At 39.5% G+C, this 17,184-nt stretch overlaps 2 protein-coding genes across 2 annotated transcripts; both read left to right on the forward strand.

Moving 5' to 3' along the window:
- The first annotated feature begins 748 nt into the window (after window positions 1-748).
- LOC115367718 (sodium-dependent neutral amino acid transporter B(0)AT1-like) lies at window positions 749-6,393 on the forward strand. The gene is made up of 12 exons (XM_030063608.1): window positions 749-947; window positions 1,701-1,841; window positions 1,951-2,088; window positions 2,345-2,526; window positions 2,992-3,102; window positions 3,565-3,677; window positions 3,793-3,921; window positions 4,865-5,021; window positions 5,210-5,414; window positions 5,507-5,666; window positions 5,827-5,989; window positions 6,187-6,393. Exons 1-12 carry the CDS (start codon window positions 749-751, stop codon window positions 6,391-6,393), a joined length of 1,905 nt encoding a protein of 634 aa, XP_029919468.1.
- Window positions 6,394-8,219: 1,826 nt separating this feature from the next.
- LOC115367303 (sodium-dependent neutral amino acid transporter B(0)AT1-like) lies at window positions 8,220-16,758 on the forward strand. The gene is made up of 12 exons (XM_030062975.1): window positions 8,220-8,418; window positions 10,771-10,911; window positions 11,089-11,226; window positions 11,314-11,495; window positions 12,396-12,506; window positions 12,597-12,709; window positions 12,830-12,958; window positions 13,177-13,333; window positions 13,437-13,641; window positions 13,787-13,946; window positions 14,243-14,405; window positions 16,597-16,758. The coding sequence occupies exons 1-12, from the start codon at window positions 8,220-8,222 to the stop codon at window positions 16,756-16,758; spliced, it is 1,860 nt and encodes a 619-aa protein (XP_029918835.1).
- Window positions 16,759-17,184: the final 426 nt, after the last annotated feature.

A 17,184-nucleotide genomic window follows, 5' to 3' on the forward strand; every position in this document is an offset into this window, starting at 1 on the left:
ATGAAAAGTGGCAAAAGATGGTGCAGGTGTAGCCAGTCTCTGTAATGATTGTCCTTCCACCCTTTTTTAACTAGTTTATCATTCACTGCACCTTTCTGAATTTTCAGCTCCAGTTATCTCATACAATTATTTGTATTTTACGCAACAACCAAAAATCATTCTAATCCTGGAAGTATTTATTCCCTTTATTTTATGGTACTACAATTTGTTGCCCGTTGTTTGTAATTATGTAGTTAATACCGTATCATTTTAACTGTTACTGAATATGCCATAGGCTTTTCATTTTATTTCTCATGCATTTAACTTATTTATCACATTGTCTGAGAGATGCTGCGTCACAGGGCCTCACAGAGTAACGATAATTTAACTCATCCTATGAGGACAGAAGCATCTCTGACAGCACTTCACATGATGTATTAACCATTATCAAGGTGGTTGCACCTCCTTCTGTTTAAAGGTGCTGACAGTGTATAATGCCTCACTGTCATTAAGTTACAGATAACTCCCGTTGAGATGCCAAAGGTCAACATAAATGGCTTTTCGGTGCCCTTTCAAAGAGTACACCACAGGTAAAGGACACAAAGACAGACACTCCACTGGGAATTCCACAGAGGACATTGTATGAGCAAGGACACAGCCATCTACACATTTTCACAGGAACAGAAAAGCAAGCAACTGGCAAGCAAAAGGAGACTGGACTGATTAATACTAGTTTTCTGTGTAGGCTTAAGGTTAAAAATAAGATATCATGAAACTTAAATTTCCAAACCCAGGACTGGATGACCGGATCCCATCCCATAAGGACCTGGAGAGGATGGAGAATGAGGAGGCAAAGGACAGGCCCAAGTGGGACAACAAGGCCCAGTACCTGCTCACCTGTGTGGGCTTCTGTGTGGGACTCGGCAATGTCTGGAGATTCCCTTACCTCTGTCAAAGCCATGGAGGAGGTAGTTTATTTCATACATTAAGATATAAAGTAGAGGATGAGTGTCAAATCAGTCTCTAGAGTGGATAAAGAAAATGCTGAAGACAATTCAAAAACTTTTAATTGGGAGGTAGGATGACAGAGATGTGCACTGTTCACTGTTTCAAGTCATTTTACTACCTCACAAAACCTCACATTAATTTACGTGTAGCAGAGCCTCTCCAGTGAGAAAGCAACAAAAAAACAGGACCCTGGCTCTGTTAGGCTTAAATAGAACAGAATCTTAATGAATATCATTAGTTTACCTGCTATTTCATGGCAAAATGGCTTCAGTAAAAAGGATCTATTGATTAGCGGTGGACAGATGGAGACTATCTTGGCACTTTAATTCCTGGGAAGAATTCTTGCTATTACTATACTCAGAAACAGCACCTCATCTCATCTCCTGGATTTTCTTGGCCTGACTTTGCAGAACACATTTTTTTTTCTTATTACAGAAAAGACTGACAGTGCATGTGGTCTAATGATTTTCTTGCCTTTTTCCTACATTGTTTTGTTTTTTCAAACAGTACAGGCTGAAATATTTGATGGTGCTTTATTTAATGTGCTCTGTGGATAGTAACACCATGACATAATCGCAGTTAAGGGATGCTATACAAGCAATTTTGTGAATTGTCCCCATGGAGGATTCAGTTACTTTCCATTTAAGTGATAACAAAAGTGATGCATTTTTAGTTTACTCAGTCTACATCACAAATGAATTTTGTACTTCTAGGAGCGTTTATGATCCCGTTTCTTATTCTGCTGGTTCTGGAGGGAATCCCACTGTTGCACTTAGAGTTCGCCATCGGTCAGCGGCTCAGGAAGGGCAGCGTGGGGGTCTGGAGGTCCATTAACCCCTACCTGACTGGTGTTGGTATGTAAAAGCTTTTGAAAACTTTCAGGAGGAAATTTACTTGTGAATAAAAAAACAAAACAAAACAAAACAAAAAAAACGGCTGTGTGACTGTTTCCTTGTTTGACAGGTATCGCTTCCATGCTGGTGTCATTCTTGGTGGGCATGTACTATAACACAATTATGGCCTGGATCATGTGGTATCTCTACAATTCTTTCCAGGACCCCCTGCCGTGGAGCCAATGTCCTCTCAATGCCAACAGGACAGGTATGCCCTCATCTATCAAGATAACAGTATTTATGTCTTTGATACTGTTCTTCAATACATCTTAAAAAAGGCAGCTGACAAGGCAAAATCAGTGAGTCAGATCTGCCTTATCAGAAGTTTTTTCATGAGTCAACAGCTGTAGTAACAACAGCAGAAGTTACACAATTTACTGCTGCTTCCTTTAAACACTTCCGACGTCCTGTTTTCAGCTTTATGATCTTGAACTTGCCTTGCCACTATCTGCTGCTGCCTACAGGTCTGGTGACGGAATGTGCCCGGAGCACCACAGTAGACTATTTCTGGTACAGAGAGACTCTGAATACCTCAGCGAACATTGAGGAGTCTGGAGGTCTGCAGTGGTGGATGGTACTGACCCTGGTGTCTGCCTGGACTCTGCTCTACGTCTGCTGCATCCGGGGCATCGAGACCACTGGCAAGGTCTTCAAGTCAAATTATACAAGAATAATCTAATGTAGCAATGATGCCAGCTTACCTCTGGCTCTGCGTGCATGTCCTTGTGGGCACCTGCAGGTATTACACTGGGGTCAGACTGCATAATATTACCATGCCTTATTAGGTAGGTAGTAAAATAAGTTCTTGCCTTGTCTTGTTGGAGAGAGAAGACAAGCCGTGACATGCTGTATAGTGCAATGTCCACAAGAAGGCAGAAGGCATCAAGAAATTAACATTATGACAGTCAAGTGTGTCCACTGCCACACAAGCCAGGAAAAGCCGAAAAAAATCTTTGACTTTATGTTGGGTTGTTGTGGGCATCATAGATGACAAACGTCAGTTCTTAGAACATGTCATATTACATTTGGGCACGATGCTGGAAATCGGTCAGCAACAATAAAATTAAGTCTGGGCTCAATTGGTGTAGTCTAACTTTTCCTATTTTTTCAGGCTGTGTACATCACCTCCACCCTTCCATACTTGGTCCTCACCATCTTCCTCATCAGAGGCCTGACTCTCAAAGGCTCTGTGGAGGGAATCAAGTTCCTCTTCACACCAGATGTAAGCACTGATGTTATATCCAACCAATTAAAGTGATCATTTGTTAAATTTTTATGTAAAAAAATATCACTTTGTCTGTATTGTCAGTTGATCTATTGCAATATTGATTCAATCTATACAATGTTCATGAACACTTATACATTCGCTCTCATAAGTATCAGTGTCCTTCAGTGCACAGGGAGTGATGTAATGTGTCTTGCAGCAGCAGCAGCAAGAACTGGATGGTTTGCATTAGTAGTGATAGCCATCATGGCTGAACAGAGAGGGAAAGGAACACAAAGCCTGAAAAAAACTTTTTCAAGACAGTAGAAGATACTGTTAACTGCTACTTTTAAAGGACAGATGCATTACAAGACCAAGTTACATGCATGGGCATCTGCATTTTTCAAGGCTTTATTGTGAAAACTGAACCTGAGCACCTGGTGTAATGGTGGCCTCTACCTATTGATTGTCCTCTTTTAGGTGAATGAGTTGATGAACCCGTCAACGTGGCTGGATGCAGGTACCCAGGTCTTTTATTCATTCTCCTTGGCATTCGGAGGTCTCATCTCCTTCTCCAGCTACAACTCTATTCAGTAAGTAAATATCTCAACTGTAAGATATAGTAGTGACATAATAGAGATATAGAGAAACCTTCTCTTGTTCTCAGTTTCCATAGTTTCACACAGTTTCCCTTCATAATTTTAATAGCAACAACTGTGAGCAGGATGCTGTCATCATCTCCATCATCAATGGCTGCACCTCTGTCTACTCTGCAACTGTTATTTACTCCATCATCGGCTTCAGGGCCACAGAGAAATACGACAACTGCCTGGGAAAGTGAGTTTATTCTTTGAATTTAAGTGATCACTTACGAGGGACAGTGAAAATAGAATTCATATCTCCAAATTTGAAAACTATGAAAACTACTGCAGGGCCTGGTGCCCTGTTGGCTTGGTACATGTTGGGGGAATAAAGGTTTTGGGAGAATAGGGTTTGAACTTTCTGAATAGTTGGTGGTGCTAGAAGAACAGTCTTGAGGTCATCAAATCTGAGAGGGGTTTCCCTCCAGGGGAGTATGAATGTGCTCATGGCATTTCATGGTAATCTGCCTGATAGACTGTGAGATAATTGACATTTTGGTCTTAGTTTGGCACAAGAGGAATGATGATGGTAACAAAACTGATAGGGTTCATTCCTTAGGAATCTTGAATACACTGAGAATTACCCGGAAATCCATCCTTTGCATTTAGAGATGTTACTTACAAGTGAAATATCTGGCCTGATGATGGCACTAGAGAAAAGTCATATCACCACAATTCAGGGGAATCTTCCTTTCAGGAGTGTAAATGTACCTATGTACATCTACACTCATGAAAGGATATAGAGCATGGCAATCCACTAATTATATTTTATGCTATGATTGTGCTAATCTGACATTTTGATCTGAGCTTGGCGCCACAGGAATTGTAATGAGGTCGCCATAATTGATGGGGTTCATCCTCTGAGAAGCGTGAACATGCGCACCAAATTCCATGGCAATCTGCTCAATATATTTTGAGAATAGTTCCCTTGGAGTAAAGTGTTGGACAGATATATGTACATATGGCTGGACAGACATGCTGACATGATCATCCTCAGGCCCCCTTGCAGGGCATAAATGCCACACATCTAAATGCAAAGAAGCCTCTCACCACTAAACAGAGGGTAATGAAGCTGAGGCCTCAATCATGATTGTCTGAGCTCAGGGTGATCTGAACTCCATGTCCATTCCATTTTGCAGCAACATCTTGCAGCTGATGAATGCCTTCAACTACCCTGAAGGTACCATTACAGAAAGCAACTACAAAGATGTTCTGGCCTCCCTCAACCACACAAATCCAGCAATCATTCAAGGACTGGATATCGAGAATTGCAACATGCAAGATTTCCTCAGTCAGGTCTGTGTGCTAAAATATAGACATGGACCGCTCTTGTTGATTCAACGAAAGATGATTAATTTACCCAGTTTTAGTCTCACTGATCACCTCTCAGATCTTCAGAGGAAAGAGAGATATCACACTGCATACAACAGCAACAGGCTGTTCAAAGAGAAAAACACTGAAATATTTTGTGTATTCCCATTCAGGGTGTAGAGGGGACAGGGTTGGCCTTCATTGTGTTCACAGAGGCCATCACCAAAATGCCCGTGTCTCCCATCTGGGCTGTCCTCTTCTTCATCATGCTATTCTGTTTGGGTCTCTCGACTATGTTTGGCAACATCGAGGGAGTAGTGGTTCCCCTACAGGACCTCAACATTCTGCCCAAAAAATGGCCCAAAGAAATTTTCACAGGTAATATATTTGACTTGGCTTGGTTTGGTGGCAAAAATTGAACCAGAGATGCCAGTGTTGCCATTTTGCATGTATGTTTTGTTTCTTTTCAGGTCTCACATGCTTAGTCTCTTTTGCCCTCGGACTCATATTTGCCCTGCGCTCCGGAAACTACTGGCTGGCTCTTTTTGATGGCTTTGCTGGCTCCATCCCGCTCCTGATCATTGCATTCTTTGAAATGATCAGTGTTATCTACATCTATGGTGTAGATAGGTGAGTCCAGCTATATGGAGCTATTAAAGAAACACTCATGCCTCATTAAACTAATAAACAACCAAGATCACGTTTCCAGTCAGTTTTATGGGCATTATCGCAAGAAAGCCTGATACAGCCCAGCTGACATCAAGTATCCCTCTCACTACTCCCCCAACAGGTTCAATGAAGACATTGAGTTCATGATTGGCCACAAGCCAAACCTTTTCTGGCAGGTGACATGGAGGGTGGTCAGCCCACTCATCATGGCTGTCATCTTTGTTTTCTACTTTGTAACCCAAATCTCCAAGAATCTCACCTACCTTGTCTGGGACCAGGAAGCGGTGAGTGCACTTATCAAATGGTTTTTAAATGCAAGCTTCAATTTCAGAAATGTTTTCATGTCTTTTCCCTTAAACGAATGCCTTGATGATGGTGGTCCTTTCCTTAGCAAACAAATCTGAGATAATGTAATACTTGCTCAAAACCTTGTGTGCATCACAAATTTTCTGCTGACCCTGCGGGTTTCTTGACTCCATAGCCGGAGTTCCCCACGCTGGCCGAGCGTCCTTATCCTGCCTGGATCAATGTTATCATCTTCATCCTGGCTGGAGTTCCCTGTCTTGCTATCCCAGGAGCTGCACTCTTCAAACTCATCCAGAACAAATGCTGCAAAAAGGACCAGAGGCAGGACACTGTTGAAACAGTTGATCGCAAAATACAAATGATTGAAAATGGAAAGGCCTAAATATCTTTTTTGTGTGTGTGTATACTTCATATTACTGGAAAGATGAACAAACATGGACTCTTTTTTTGTTGTTGTTGTTTCCATTTTCTGCTTATTGCAATTTTCCTCTTCATGCCTTGCACATGCAAAGAACAACACAGACTGTAAAATTCAGACTACATAAATCAAAGCTGTTATCAATGTATAACATCTGTGGAGAGTGTTTTATATAAAATATGTAGCTTTGTTTCAGGGGAGAAAAAAGTAGTAGTTTGCTACTGTGTCAGTAGTATGTATAATGATTGATTTATTTTATTTTTTTGTAAATAATCTCTCACATTAAACATATTAGGAGTTGTTTTTTAAACAGAAGAAATTCATGTTGATTATACTCAAAGCCTTAGTTTACTTTCTGAGACTCGAATTTTTTTTTTTTTTTTTTTTAAATATTTATAGTGTTTTTATCTTATTGTGCATGAATCCACTGTTTACATACTATGGTCCTACACCCAGTTGTTGAATGTCTCTCTCTCTCTCTCTCTCTCTCTCTCTCTCTCTCTCTCTCTCTCACTCTCTCTCTCTCTCCCTCTCTTTCTCTCTCTCTATCTCACACACACACACACACACACACACACACACACACACACACACACAAACACACACATACACACACATGCGCACAACAATACAGACTACTCTGTCATAAACCGGTGTGGTTAAGACAGGTTATGCTGAGAGTCCTTGTGTTAATGATCATCTCACACGAGTTCAAAATAAACAACTTTGTTCCAAAATGAAAAGCACACTCTGTTGAAAAATGGAAAGAAAAAAACATGACTGTTTTAAGCTGGTATGAAAATGAAACATTTGATAGGCTAATCAGCACTTTTAAGACTTTTGTTCAGTTTCAGCAATGAAACGGTGCAATCTTATAAATAATTTCAGAATCACAACTGTGAGCTTGGCTTGGTTATATCTTTGCCTCATTGTATGTATATGATGTGTATATAATATGTATATTACTGTAAGCATACGTTTGATTTCAGTCAGACAGACCATTGTAAACATGATTAATAAATGCAGATACTTTATATTTTGGTGTCAAGACTATGAGACAAGTTTTCACTCAATAAAAAGCATAATTAAAAGCAAAAACAGGCAGGGATCTATGCAAATCCCACCATGGGAATCTGTGAAGGGCCAGATAGCACAGGTGGATGCTGGGAGGCAGGTGTGTGAGTTGCATGGGTGGCAGCAGCAACAGCAGCAGCATGACAGGCAGCAGCAGAGAATGAGGGCAGGTGAGTTTGATCATTTAAACACAAAGCGGCTGGTGAAGGCAATATGAAGCTCAGCTGACACATCAGCTGATCCAGAGCTAATCCACAGGCCTTGCTTAATTTATTTCACTTTAATATTTCCAGTTGTTATTCATGCATACCTTTCGGCTAACCTAGTACCATACCTTCCTATGTAGTTCTGTTTTGCTCACTGACTACTTATAGAAGCAAATTAGCTTCACCAAGAATTTAGTGTAAACATTTCTGCAAAGCGTTCAATGTCCAGCCTGTTATGCAGGACAGAGACGACTGGAAGCCTTTCCTGTTTAATGGTTGCTGAATGGTAGCGAAAAGACGAAAGTACACAAGGGGCATGGGTTAAGCAGGAGTGCAACAGATAATAAAAGATCATAAACGTGTTCCAGCTTTGCCACTGACCGGACAAAGAGGCAACAAACTACATTAATCTGCTCTTCCACCGACACTATTACTGTGTCAAAACCTTTGCCTCGCAAGTGCAGTACGGTGTCGTGTCTCTGCCTCTGTGTAGATGTGGAATGACACACGATGAGATTGGTTCTTCCTAACCCGGGACTGGATGACCGAATCCCCTCCTATGAGCGCCTGGAGGAGCTGGAGAAGGAGGAGGCCGATGGCAGACCCAAGTGGGACAACAAAGCCCAGTACATCCTCACCTGTGTGGGCTTCTGCATCGGGCTTGGCAACGTGTGGCGCTTCCCTTACTTGTGTCAGAGTCATGGAGGAGGTAAGCTGGGATGAAAGAATAAAAGGACAAGAGTGCCAGTTCCTAAAGGATTGTTTGAAATCCCTGTCAAACTCTAGTGTATGCATGTTCACTAAAACTACTGTTTAACTCTATTATAGTCATTATAGTCAAAATTTGTCCATTAATGCCAACTGTGCAGGTGGTTTATTAGCAGTTTTTGAGTGAAATACACTGGTTTGAGACACACTGAACAAATGAATTAACACAACACTTTTCATGAGACATTCAAAACTACACAGGGTGAATAAATTATTAAAGAAAAAAACATAGAGCCATTGGATCAAGTTCCCTCATACACCACCTTCCAATGGAAGAACTCATTTTAGCCTATCTTGGCAGCTGTAAACACAACAGATCAGACTGCAAATGCATTGAAAAACCAAATTAGGTGGCTCCCCTAGTTTGCAAACACTCTATCAGATTTTCTCTCTATATACACCACCACAGCACACTTTATTTTTCCCCTTTAAATCCATAGCATGATTGAATGATTGAATGGCACCTTATGTCTGCCTATTTGACCAATGCCCAGGGCTGAACCTGATTCATAGACATGGAGTGGTATGAAATCAGTTTTAGGTTATATTAATGGTAAACAGCGAGTGAGGTCTGTCTATGTAATGGCTAACATCCCTTTTATAAGAGCCAAACCTATGGTCAACCAAATATTTGCTTAGGCACAAAGTTGGGTCGAAGTAACATTAATACTACCTAGTTTTCTGCTCATCATGTCATGTTACGTAGGCTAGGAAATACTTTTTTTTTTTTATTATTATTATTATAATCTGGATTGTAGAGACAGGTTACTTATTACCATTTGTCAGTACTGCCATGAGTAGAGACTCTCCTTTGACTGCTTTTGAATATGTTAACTGTGTTGTACATGAACATGGGCCAAGTGCTACAAGATTATCATACCAGCTTACCCAAACTGTTTAACAGAATTATTTGTGTCCTGCCACAGTGTTATGCCAGTGGAACACACTATGTTATTGCTTTCATTGGAAAAACTTCAATAACATAAAGTCAAATTACCTGGTCCCAGAATGCCCATGGTAGAGTGGGAGCTGACAGCACACAAGTGACTGTGGCTGCTGCACCTTGTTTACTTGGTCTGAGGGTGCATCCCTTTACCTTAGCGGCAGCAATATCATATAGTAAAGCCAGGATTATTTGCTTGGAGGAATACAGCAGCCTAGTAATGGTATGCTCACAGATTATAGGCTATATTTTTATTGTGAAATTTTTATACTCTATATTTACTTGAAAACCTTTTTTTTAAAGATGCAGAATTAATCCTAAATTCCACAAAAGATCTACAGACTTCTGTCGATCTTTACTTCACTATAACCTAAAACTGACTCACCTAGACACAATAGCCAGTGCAATTCTACTGACAAAGGCAGATTCAGACAAGCTTTGCGAGTGTGATTCGGTATAATCTTTGACATATAGCAATAAAACACTATGCCCCTGTACTTTAAAAAGACTCAGCATGATTAAGCCCTGTGATTATCAGACACTGACTTTGCCATTTTTGTAATGGACTCTGATTTTTATGATGATAGAAGGAAACAAACCAGGGTTGCAAATTTCCCTAAATGGTAGTTGAACACCTTATCAATAATAAATCATAAATAATTAACAAGACAGATAATGAATGTCTCTTTCACAGTCAAGTTTTATTTTTTAACATTTAAGTGTGAAATATTAATTTATTAATTCGTGAACCACAAACAAGTTCAACAAACAGAATAATATTTCCCACTGACTACTTGTTCCTCTCTGAACTGCAAACAAAGGTGAAGTACTCCCTCTTGTGGTATAAAAACACGTGAGCATCAGAGAATTACATTGTTCGGTTCATGGGTTTTTTGGTTAAATTCTTAACAGCACAGAATTGATAAATTAACAATTATTATAATCATTAGCATGTGACATATGACTATTAATTTAACCACTTACCCAAATTGCTGACATGCATACAGAATCACTTGTAGTTTTGTTGAGCTAATTTTTTGATGTGCTTCTATACAAAACATTTCACTACTGGACATCCACAAGGAAAACAGAGCCTGCATATGAAGTTCAAATTACAGATTACTCATTATCAACTGGAACACAATGGTCCTGGTGTCCTTGACTTGTGGGTATGTGATGTCATATCACACCTTGTACCTGAAAGTTAATATAGCCACTGTGAAACCTGATGTGCTGACGACAGTTTTGTCGGTGCTGATGACGTGATCGTCTGTGTTAATTCAACTATTTAGTTTAATTTAGTTTAGCTCGAGAATCATTGTGGCCATTGATCATGTCTGCTTTTTCCAGGTGCTTTTATGATCCCATACCTTATCCTGCTGGTCCTGGAAGGAACTCCTCTCCTCCTGTTGGAATTTGCCATTGGCCAGCGCCTCAGGACAGGCAGTGTAGGAGTGTGGCGGGCCATCAGCCCGTACCTGACTGGTGTTGGTGAGCAGCCAACAAGGCTCTAGAGTGCCTTGTCAAAAACCAATAAGGAAACTACCGTATGCTGCCATGGGAACACAAAGGCATTATTTTATATTGTTAAACGCCTCAGTTTTGGAGGAATATCATGCAGCCACTGAGTTTCATATTACAGTTTCATCAATATGCTCTTGCACTCAGGCATAGCCTCCTTGCTGGTATCCTTCCTGATCGGACTGTACTACAATGCCATCATTGCCTGGGTCATGTGGTATCTCTTCAACTCGTTCCAAGACCCACTGCCTTGGACCCAGTGTCCACTCAATGAGAATAAGACAGGTATTTGAACACACACACACACACACACACACACACACACACACCAGTCAACTTACTTGCATCTTTGTTCTTTGTTGCCCCCCACAGGCTATGTGGCAGAGTGCGAGCTGAGCACCACTGTGGATTACTTTTTCTACCGAGTTACTCTGAACAGCTCTACCAGTATATCTGACTCTGGTGGAATCCACTGGCCAGTGGTGCTTTGTCTGTTAACTGCCTGGTCAGTCCTGTGTGTCTGCTGCATCAGGGGGATAAACACTTCTGGAAAGGTCAGTTCAACTCTTAGTCAGTCCCCCATGTATGATAAAGTTGCACAGGCACATGCTATCATTTCCAGTTTTTCAAAACCTTTCTGGTGGGATTTTAGTAATCAGATTGGACTGAATCTGACAATTGGGTTTTTCAAAAACTGGCAAATGAAACTCTGGCCATTTTGGGAACTGAACTGGGTAATCCAATCCTAACTTCAGTGAAGTATAAATGTTTTGTATGTGTTTTTCACAATTTATAAGTAGAAAATGCAAAAATTGAACGACTTCATGTAGGAATAGGAATGGGAATACATCGTAGGATGTGGAGGAAATACATCCTATAAATACTGAATATAAATTATTGACAGTATTTAATGTTTACATTTTATGGAATGTCTGTGACCATCAGTGAAAAGTGCTTTAGTGAACCATCATTTTAAAAGATCTTCAAATAATGAATGTAAATAACTTGGGGTTTGGATTTTGCTGTTTGATGAATCTTTGAATTTCATGTTTCAAGTTTTTTGAAAGAAGAAATGATTTCCTAAACTTGTTCAAATAAGAAAATCTAAGTAACTCACAGTCTTTTGCCTTTTTAGATCTTGTTCACTCATCTTTTTGACTTAACATGCCACATTACTTGACCACAGATGGAGATGTTTGGTCTGGCATCTTTTGATGTAAAGGTATCCAGATCAGAATGACCCAATCTGATTCATTTCTGAGAAATGGACATCAGAAAGATCAGTCTGATCCTGGATTGAAAAAAAGCAAATGAAAAAAAAAAAAAAAAAAGAAAAAAAAAAAAAGAAAATTGTTGCTATTCTGTAATAAAATTATGAAAATGGAGCCCAGATGGCCAATAACTGTCTGGTTCCCTGTGTTTTTTTGTTTTGTTTTTTTTTGTCATGACCTCAGGCAGTGTACATCACATCTACCCTGCCTTACATAGTGCTGACAATCTTCCTGATCAGGGGGCTGACTCTTAAAGGCGCCTTTAGTGGAATCCAGTTTCTCTTCACACCTGATGTAAGTTTCAAACCTCCTTACAAAGAAAGTGGCTTATTTGTTATATGTACTAAGATACTAATTCCCATGCCTCACACCTTGTCTTCCTAGGTGGATGAGTTGAAGAACCCAACAACTTGGCTGAATGCGGGTGCCCAGGTTTTCTACGCCTTTGGTTTGGCGTGGGGAGGACTCATCTCTTTCTCAAGCTACAACCCTGTCCAGTAAGAGCCTGACAGTCCAAAGCACTGTGATGTTTTATCGTCATGCAACAGCTAAAGTCTGATTTGGTTCAGTGAATTCAGACCGCGACGTCATGGCTTTTTTCTACTTGTTTTCCCCAGCAACAATTGCAAGCAAGACGCCTTGATTCTGTCTGTGGTTACGGGCTTCACCTCAATATATGCTGCCATGGTCATCTACTCCGTCATTGGGTTCAGGGCCACAGAGAAATTTGACAGCTGTATCAGTGGGTGAGTTAGAACAAAATCTCATATTGTTATAGTATGTGGGTCTCAGGTATATTGATCATTTTAAGGTTCTGACAGAGTTCAAGGATCTCAGGCAGTGGAAATAGACTATTACATATGGATTAGAAACTGCACTTTAGTGATGACTCATAATCTTATAAGACCCTGATTTCTTTTTTTCTTTTTTTCTGTTAATCAGTATCACAACATTTTGCCCCCAGAAACATCATGACATTAATAAATGCATTTGGTCTTGCTGAAGACAACATCACTACAAGCAATTATGAGTCAAGCTTGAACCATCTCAACAGCTCCTACCCAGAAATTGTTTTTGGATTGAATATCAAACACTGTGACATGCATACACTTCTCAGTCAGGTAAACACTGTTTACCAATGTTCAGCGCTGAATTAATCACATAACTTGACATTCTTATTTTCTGTTACCATGTGAATTGTAACCATGACATGCGTTTGTCCAGGGTGTGGAGGGGACAGGCTTGGCTTTTATTGTCTTTACAGAAGCCATCATGAAGATGCCTATTTCTCCCGTCTGGGCCATTCTCTTTTTCATCATGCTTCTCTGCCTGGGGCTTTCAACCATGTTTGGCACCATCGAAGGAGTTGTTGTTCCCTTAAGAGACCTGAATATTTTTCCTAGAAAATGGCCCCAAGAAGTCTTGACTGGTGATCCTGTTTTAAAAATCATCCCAATGTACAAATCAGCATTCAAATGCCCATCACATATTCTTGATTACGTCTTGATTATGCCATATTTTTTCTTGTTTCTCTTTTAATGAGTTTCCCTGTCTTTCTTACATGTACATTTCAGGTACAACATGCATTGTTGCCTTCATCATCACCCTCCTGTTTGCACAGCAGTCAGGGAATTACTGGCTGACTCTGTTTGACAACTATGCTGGCTCTGTTCCACTTTTAACTATTGGCTTTACTGAGATGATAGCTGTTGTTTACATCTATGGCATAGACAGGTTAGTGATTCTGCATCACTATGGCCTCCAGTTATTGCATTACATTTCCATATGCTGCAACCTGCTGCAAAATTACTATATCAGCATCCACATATTTACTGACTGACTACAAAAGAAAAAGTACATGCTGTTGTGTATGTTTTCTCAGATGGCCCCAACCTATTTGAGGATATTGAGCAGAATTTTAGAGATAGCGCCCTGTTTTTAAGGCCTGTGTGACAGGGCTCCTGTTACATTTCTTTACTGAAAACTCTATGTCATTGTTCAGCACTAATGAAAACACTCTTGTGTGCCAGGTTCAATAAAGACTTGGAGTTCATGATAGGACATAAGCCCTCTATCTACTGGCAGGCTACATGGAGATTCATCAGTCCTTTAATCATCCTGGTTATCCTAGTCTTCTACCTGGTTACCCAGTTCCAAGAGGAGCTCACCTACTTAGTCTGGGATCCCAGCTCTGTAAGCACACTCACTCATGAATAAAATGTTTGGTTGTTAACATCTGGATATACTGTATGAGGAATCATCTCAGCCCACTGTTTCATCTTTGCTCGCTAATGCTTTTCTCTGATGCTTTTGATTACTTTTTTTTTTTTTTTTTTTTTGCAAAATAAACATTTTTAGATTAAATGGTGTTCCTCTGCAATACAGTATGTAGTAAGTACAGTTTTGTTATCTCAGTTTATTTAGGATAGGTCTAAAACTGTCAAAAAAGGTATATTAATATGAATACCAGTGCTCTATTTATGCACACTTTATTTAATTCTCCAGTCACAAAAGCAGGGTCTGTGGATGAGTTTCAAAATACTAAATAAATCAGGGTCTTTGATGCAATAGCATTTGTTAAGACTAAAATAATTTGCTAGTAAACACAGAGCACCATGGAGAAATGGTACAGCTCCACTCAACCCTGGAGAGACCTTCTGGCTTCATACCCCTCTACTAAGTCTTAATGTCTGAATACTCTGCAGTTACTAACAAAATTCTGTAAGGCATTGTGCCATCTACATGCTCACTAGATATTCTGGCTACAAGTTTTTTCAAAAAAAGGTTTTTAGCTCTTTGCCAGTGGATTTATTGCATATTGTAAATGGGTCACTACTTTCAGGAATCTTTTCAACATCACTGAAAACCTCAGTTGGATGCTTCAATGCAAAATAACAACAAGCCCAGGTTTAAACATCAGTAAAATTATCTGTACTTTTATTTATCAATTTTATATGTTTATCTTTTAAATCGTTTTATTTTTCATTTATTTTTTTCTATATCTTTTGCCCATAAAGCGCTTTGAATACACTCTGTGTATGATAAGGTACCATAGAAATGACCTTTCACAAAGGTCACAAAGTGTACAAACAGCAAGTAAGACAAATGCAATGAGAGTAGTCAGAGACAGTAACCTCCAACACCCTTCACAATATCCACAACAACATAACACATCTCTCTGTGATTCTTTGATCCAGCAAAATGTGAATTTTGACCTTTGGGCAACATTGACCATGACCTTTGACCTGGATACTGACCAATTTAATCAGCCATGCGCTCATGAAATTTCATCCAAATCCATTAGTTTTTGATTTTTCTGTCTAACAGACAAACAGATAACAGAAAATAAAGAAACAATGGGGCCAAAACATAACCTCCATCCATCTTTGGTGGCGTGTGTGTGTAAGTGTGCATAAAACCAAAAAGAGGTGATGTGGGACTTTTTGGTGGACTTGGTCAGAAGCCTTGCAGCAGCATTTTGGACTAATTGTTAACGGCAAAAGTCAAGTGCTATAATCTATAGTCTTGTCTAATTATCTCCAATATAGGTTGTGACACAAAAGACCTGAGACTGGCAATGTTATGTAACTGAAAATAACAAGATTAGGTCAGTGACTTGAAACTGTTGATCAAAAGATAGAGCTTGGTCAAAGACAACACCTAGATTGCCTCAGGTTAGACTGTACAAAAGGACAGAAGGGAATTTAAATACTGATTAATTTTGGGAGCAGCACTGTCAGGAATAAAAGAGTTTAAACATTAATGCAGAGTGGAAAATTTAGCATTTTTTTCTGAACTAAATGATCCGTACAGCTGTAAATCATCCACATAGCAGTGATAAGACACATCTACGAAGCTGATTATAAGCCGTCTTTAGTGAATAGAAATATATATAAAGCAAACAAAATAGGATCCAAAACAGACCCTTGAGGCACACCTCAGGATAAAGCAGATGTGGACATTACAGCTGATCAGCTAACAGAGAGAAACTATTTGTCAGATATGCAGAAAACCACTCCAGAGCTAGAGAACTAGAACAGAAGTAGAACAGAGCATTCAGCTGTGTCAGCAGCGATTAAGATGTCACTGAAGACTGGCCAGCTCACTGGAATGAAGCTGATGCAAACTAGGCCGGATCTTATCAAAAGTACTGTGTGTGTCCAAGATAGCTGTGAGCTGCTTAACAACAACTTTTTCTAAATTTTATAAATAAAGGGTAGCTTGACAGATGGTGCATTTTTAAGGAAGACAAATGTAAAAGACAAATCAGTTATGGTATAACCCTATTGTGTGTGGGAGCCATATCAACTACATAATAGTCTACTTCATTGTGGATAACCCTTGCAAGTCAAATGCACTAATTATAATTTTTCCTGGTTTGCAGGAGACCTTCCCGTCTTTGGCAGTAGTACCATACCCCTCATGGATCAGCGCGGTCATCTTTATTTTGGCAGGGATCCCCACTCTGGCAATGCCTGTGTATGCATTATGTAGGCTGGTCTTTGTTCGCTGTTTATCCAGAGGCAAAACAAGCCAAATTATGTAAAGTGCTTAAAAAATTACACAATTCAGCAAATAAAATTATGTATGATTTTGTCATGTTGATTTTTGGAATAGTCTATTTATGTTGGATTTGTTATACTGTGTTTTAACAGGTAATGGAAACAATTGTTTATCTTTTTCAAGGACTTTTTTGTTTTCAAAATTCTGAATTATGTGAACACCAGTATCCACTATCCTCAATATAGTTTACCTATAAGTCAACACAAGATTGTTTGCTCATGAATATTTCTAGTGAAATGTCTGAAATCATCTGTTACTCATTTTCATTTTGCTGAAAATAACCCCATTAATAGTTTTAATAATATTAAGACTATTAATATACTAAAATGCTTTATATTTTTCACTGAACTTTGCCTTTTTATCATATGTCATGGAATTCTCTTTTAAAGGACAGAACTGTCAGAGTACT

Source organism: Myripristis murdjan, chromosome 11 (genome assembly GCF_902150065.1).
Source record: "Myripristis murdjan chromosome 11, fMyrMur1.1, whole genome shotgun sequence".
Classification (NCBI taxonomy): domain Eukaryota; kingdom Metazoa; phylum Chordata; class Actinopteri; order Holocentriformes; family Holocentridae; genus Myripristis; species Myripristis murdjan.

Excerpts from the sequence above, each read along its gene's own strand:
- LOC115367718 (XM_030063608.1), top strand. The coding sequence starts at position 749 with ATGAAACTTAAATTTCCAAACCCAGGACTGGATGACCGGATCCCATCC. Across the intron at positions 5,022-5,209 it reads TGCAAGATTTCCTCAGTCAG|GGTGTAGAGGGGACAGGGTT; the intron begins GTCTGTGTGCTA and ends ATTCCCATTCAG. Across the intron at positions 5,667-5,826 it reads TACATCTATGGTGTAGATAG|GTTCAATGAAGACATTGAGT; the intron begins GTGAGTCCAGCT and ends CTCCCCCAACAG.
- LOC115367303 (XM_030062975.1), top strand. The coding sequence starts at position 8,220 with ATGAGATTGGTTCTTCCTAACCCGGGACTGGATGACCGAATCCCCTCC. Across the intron at positions 12,959-13,176 it reads TTTGACAGCTGTATCAGTGG|AAACATCATGACATTAATAA; the intron begins GTGAGTTAGAAC and ends TTTTGCCCCCAG. Across the intron at positions 13,947-14,242 it reads TACATCTATGGCATAGACAG|GTTCAATAAAGACTTGGAGT; the intron begins GTTAGTGATTCT and ends CTTGTGTGCCAG.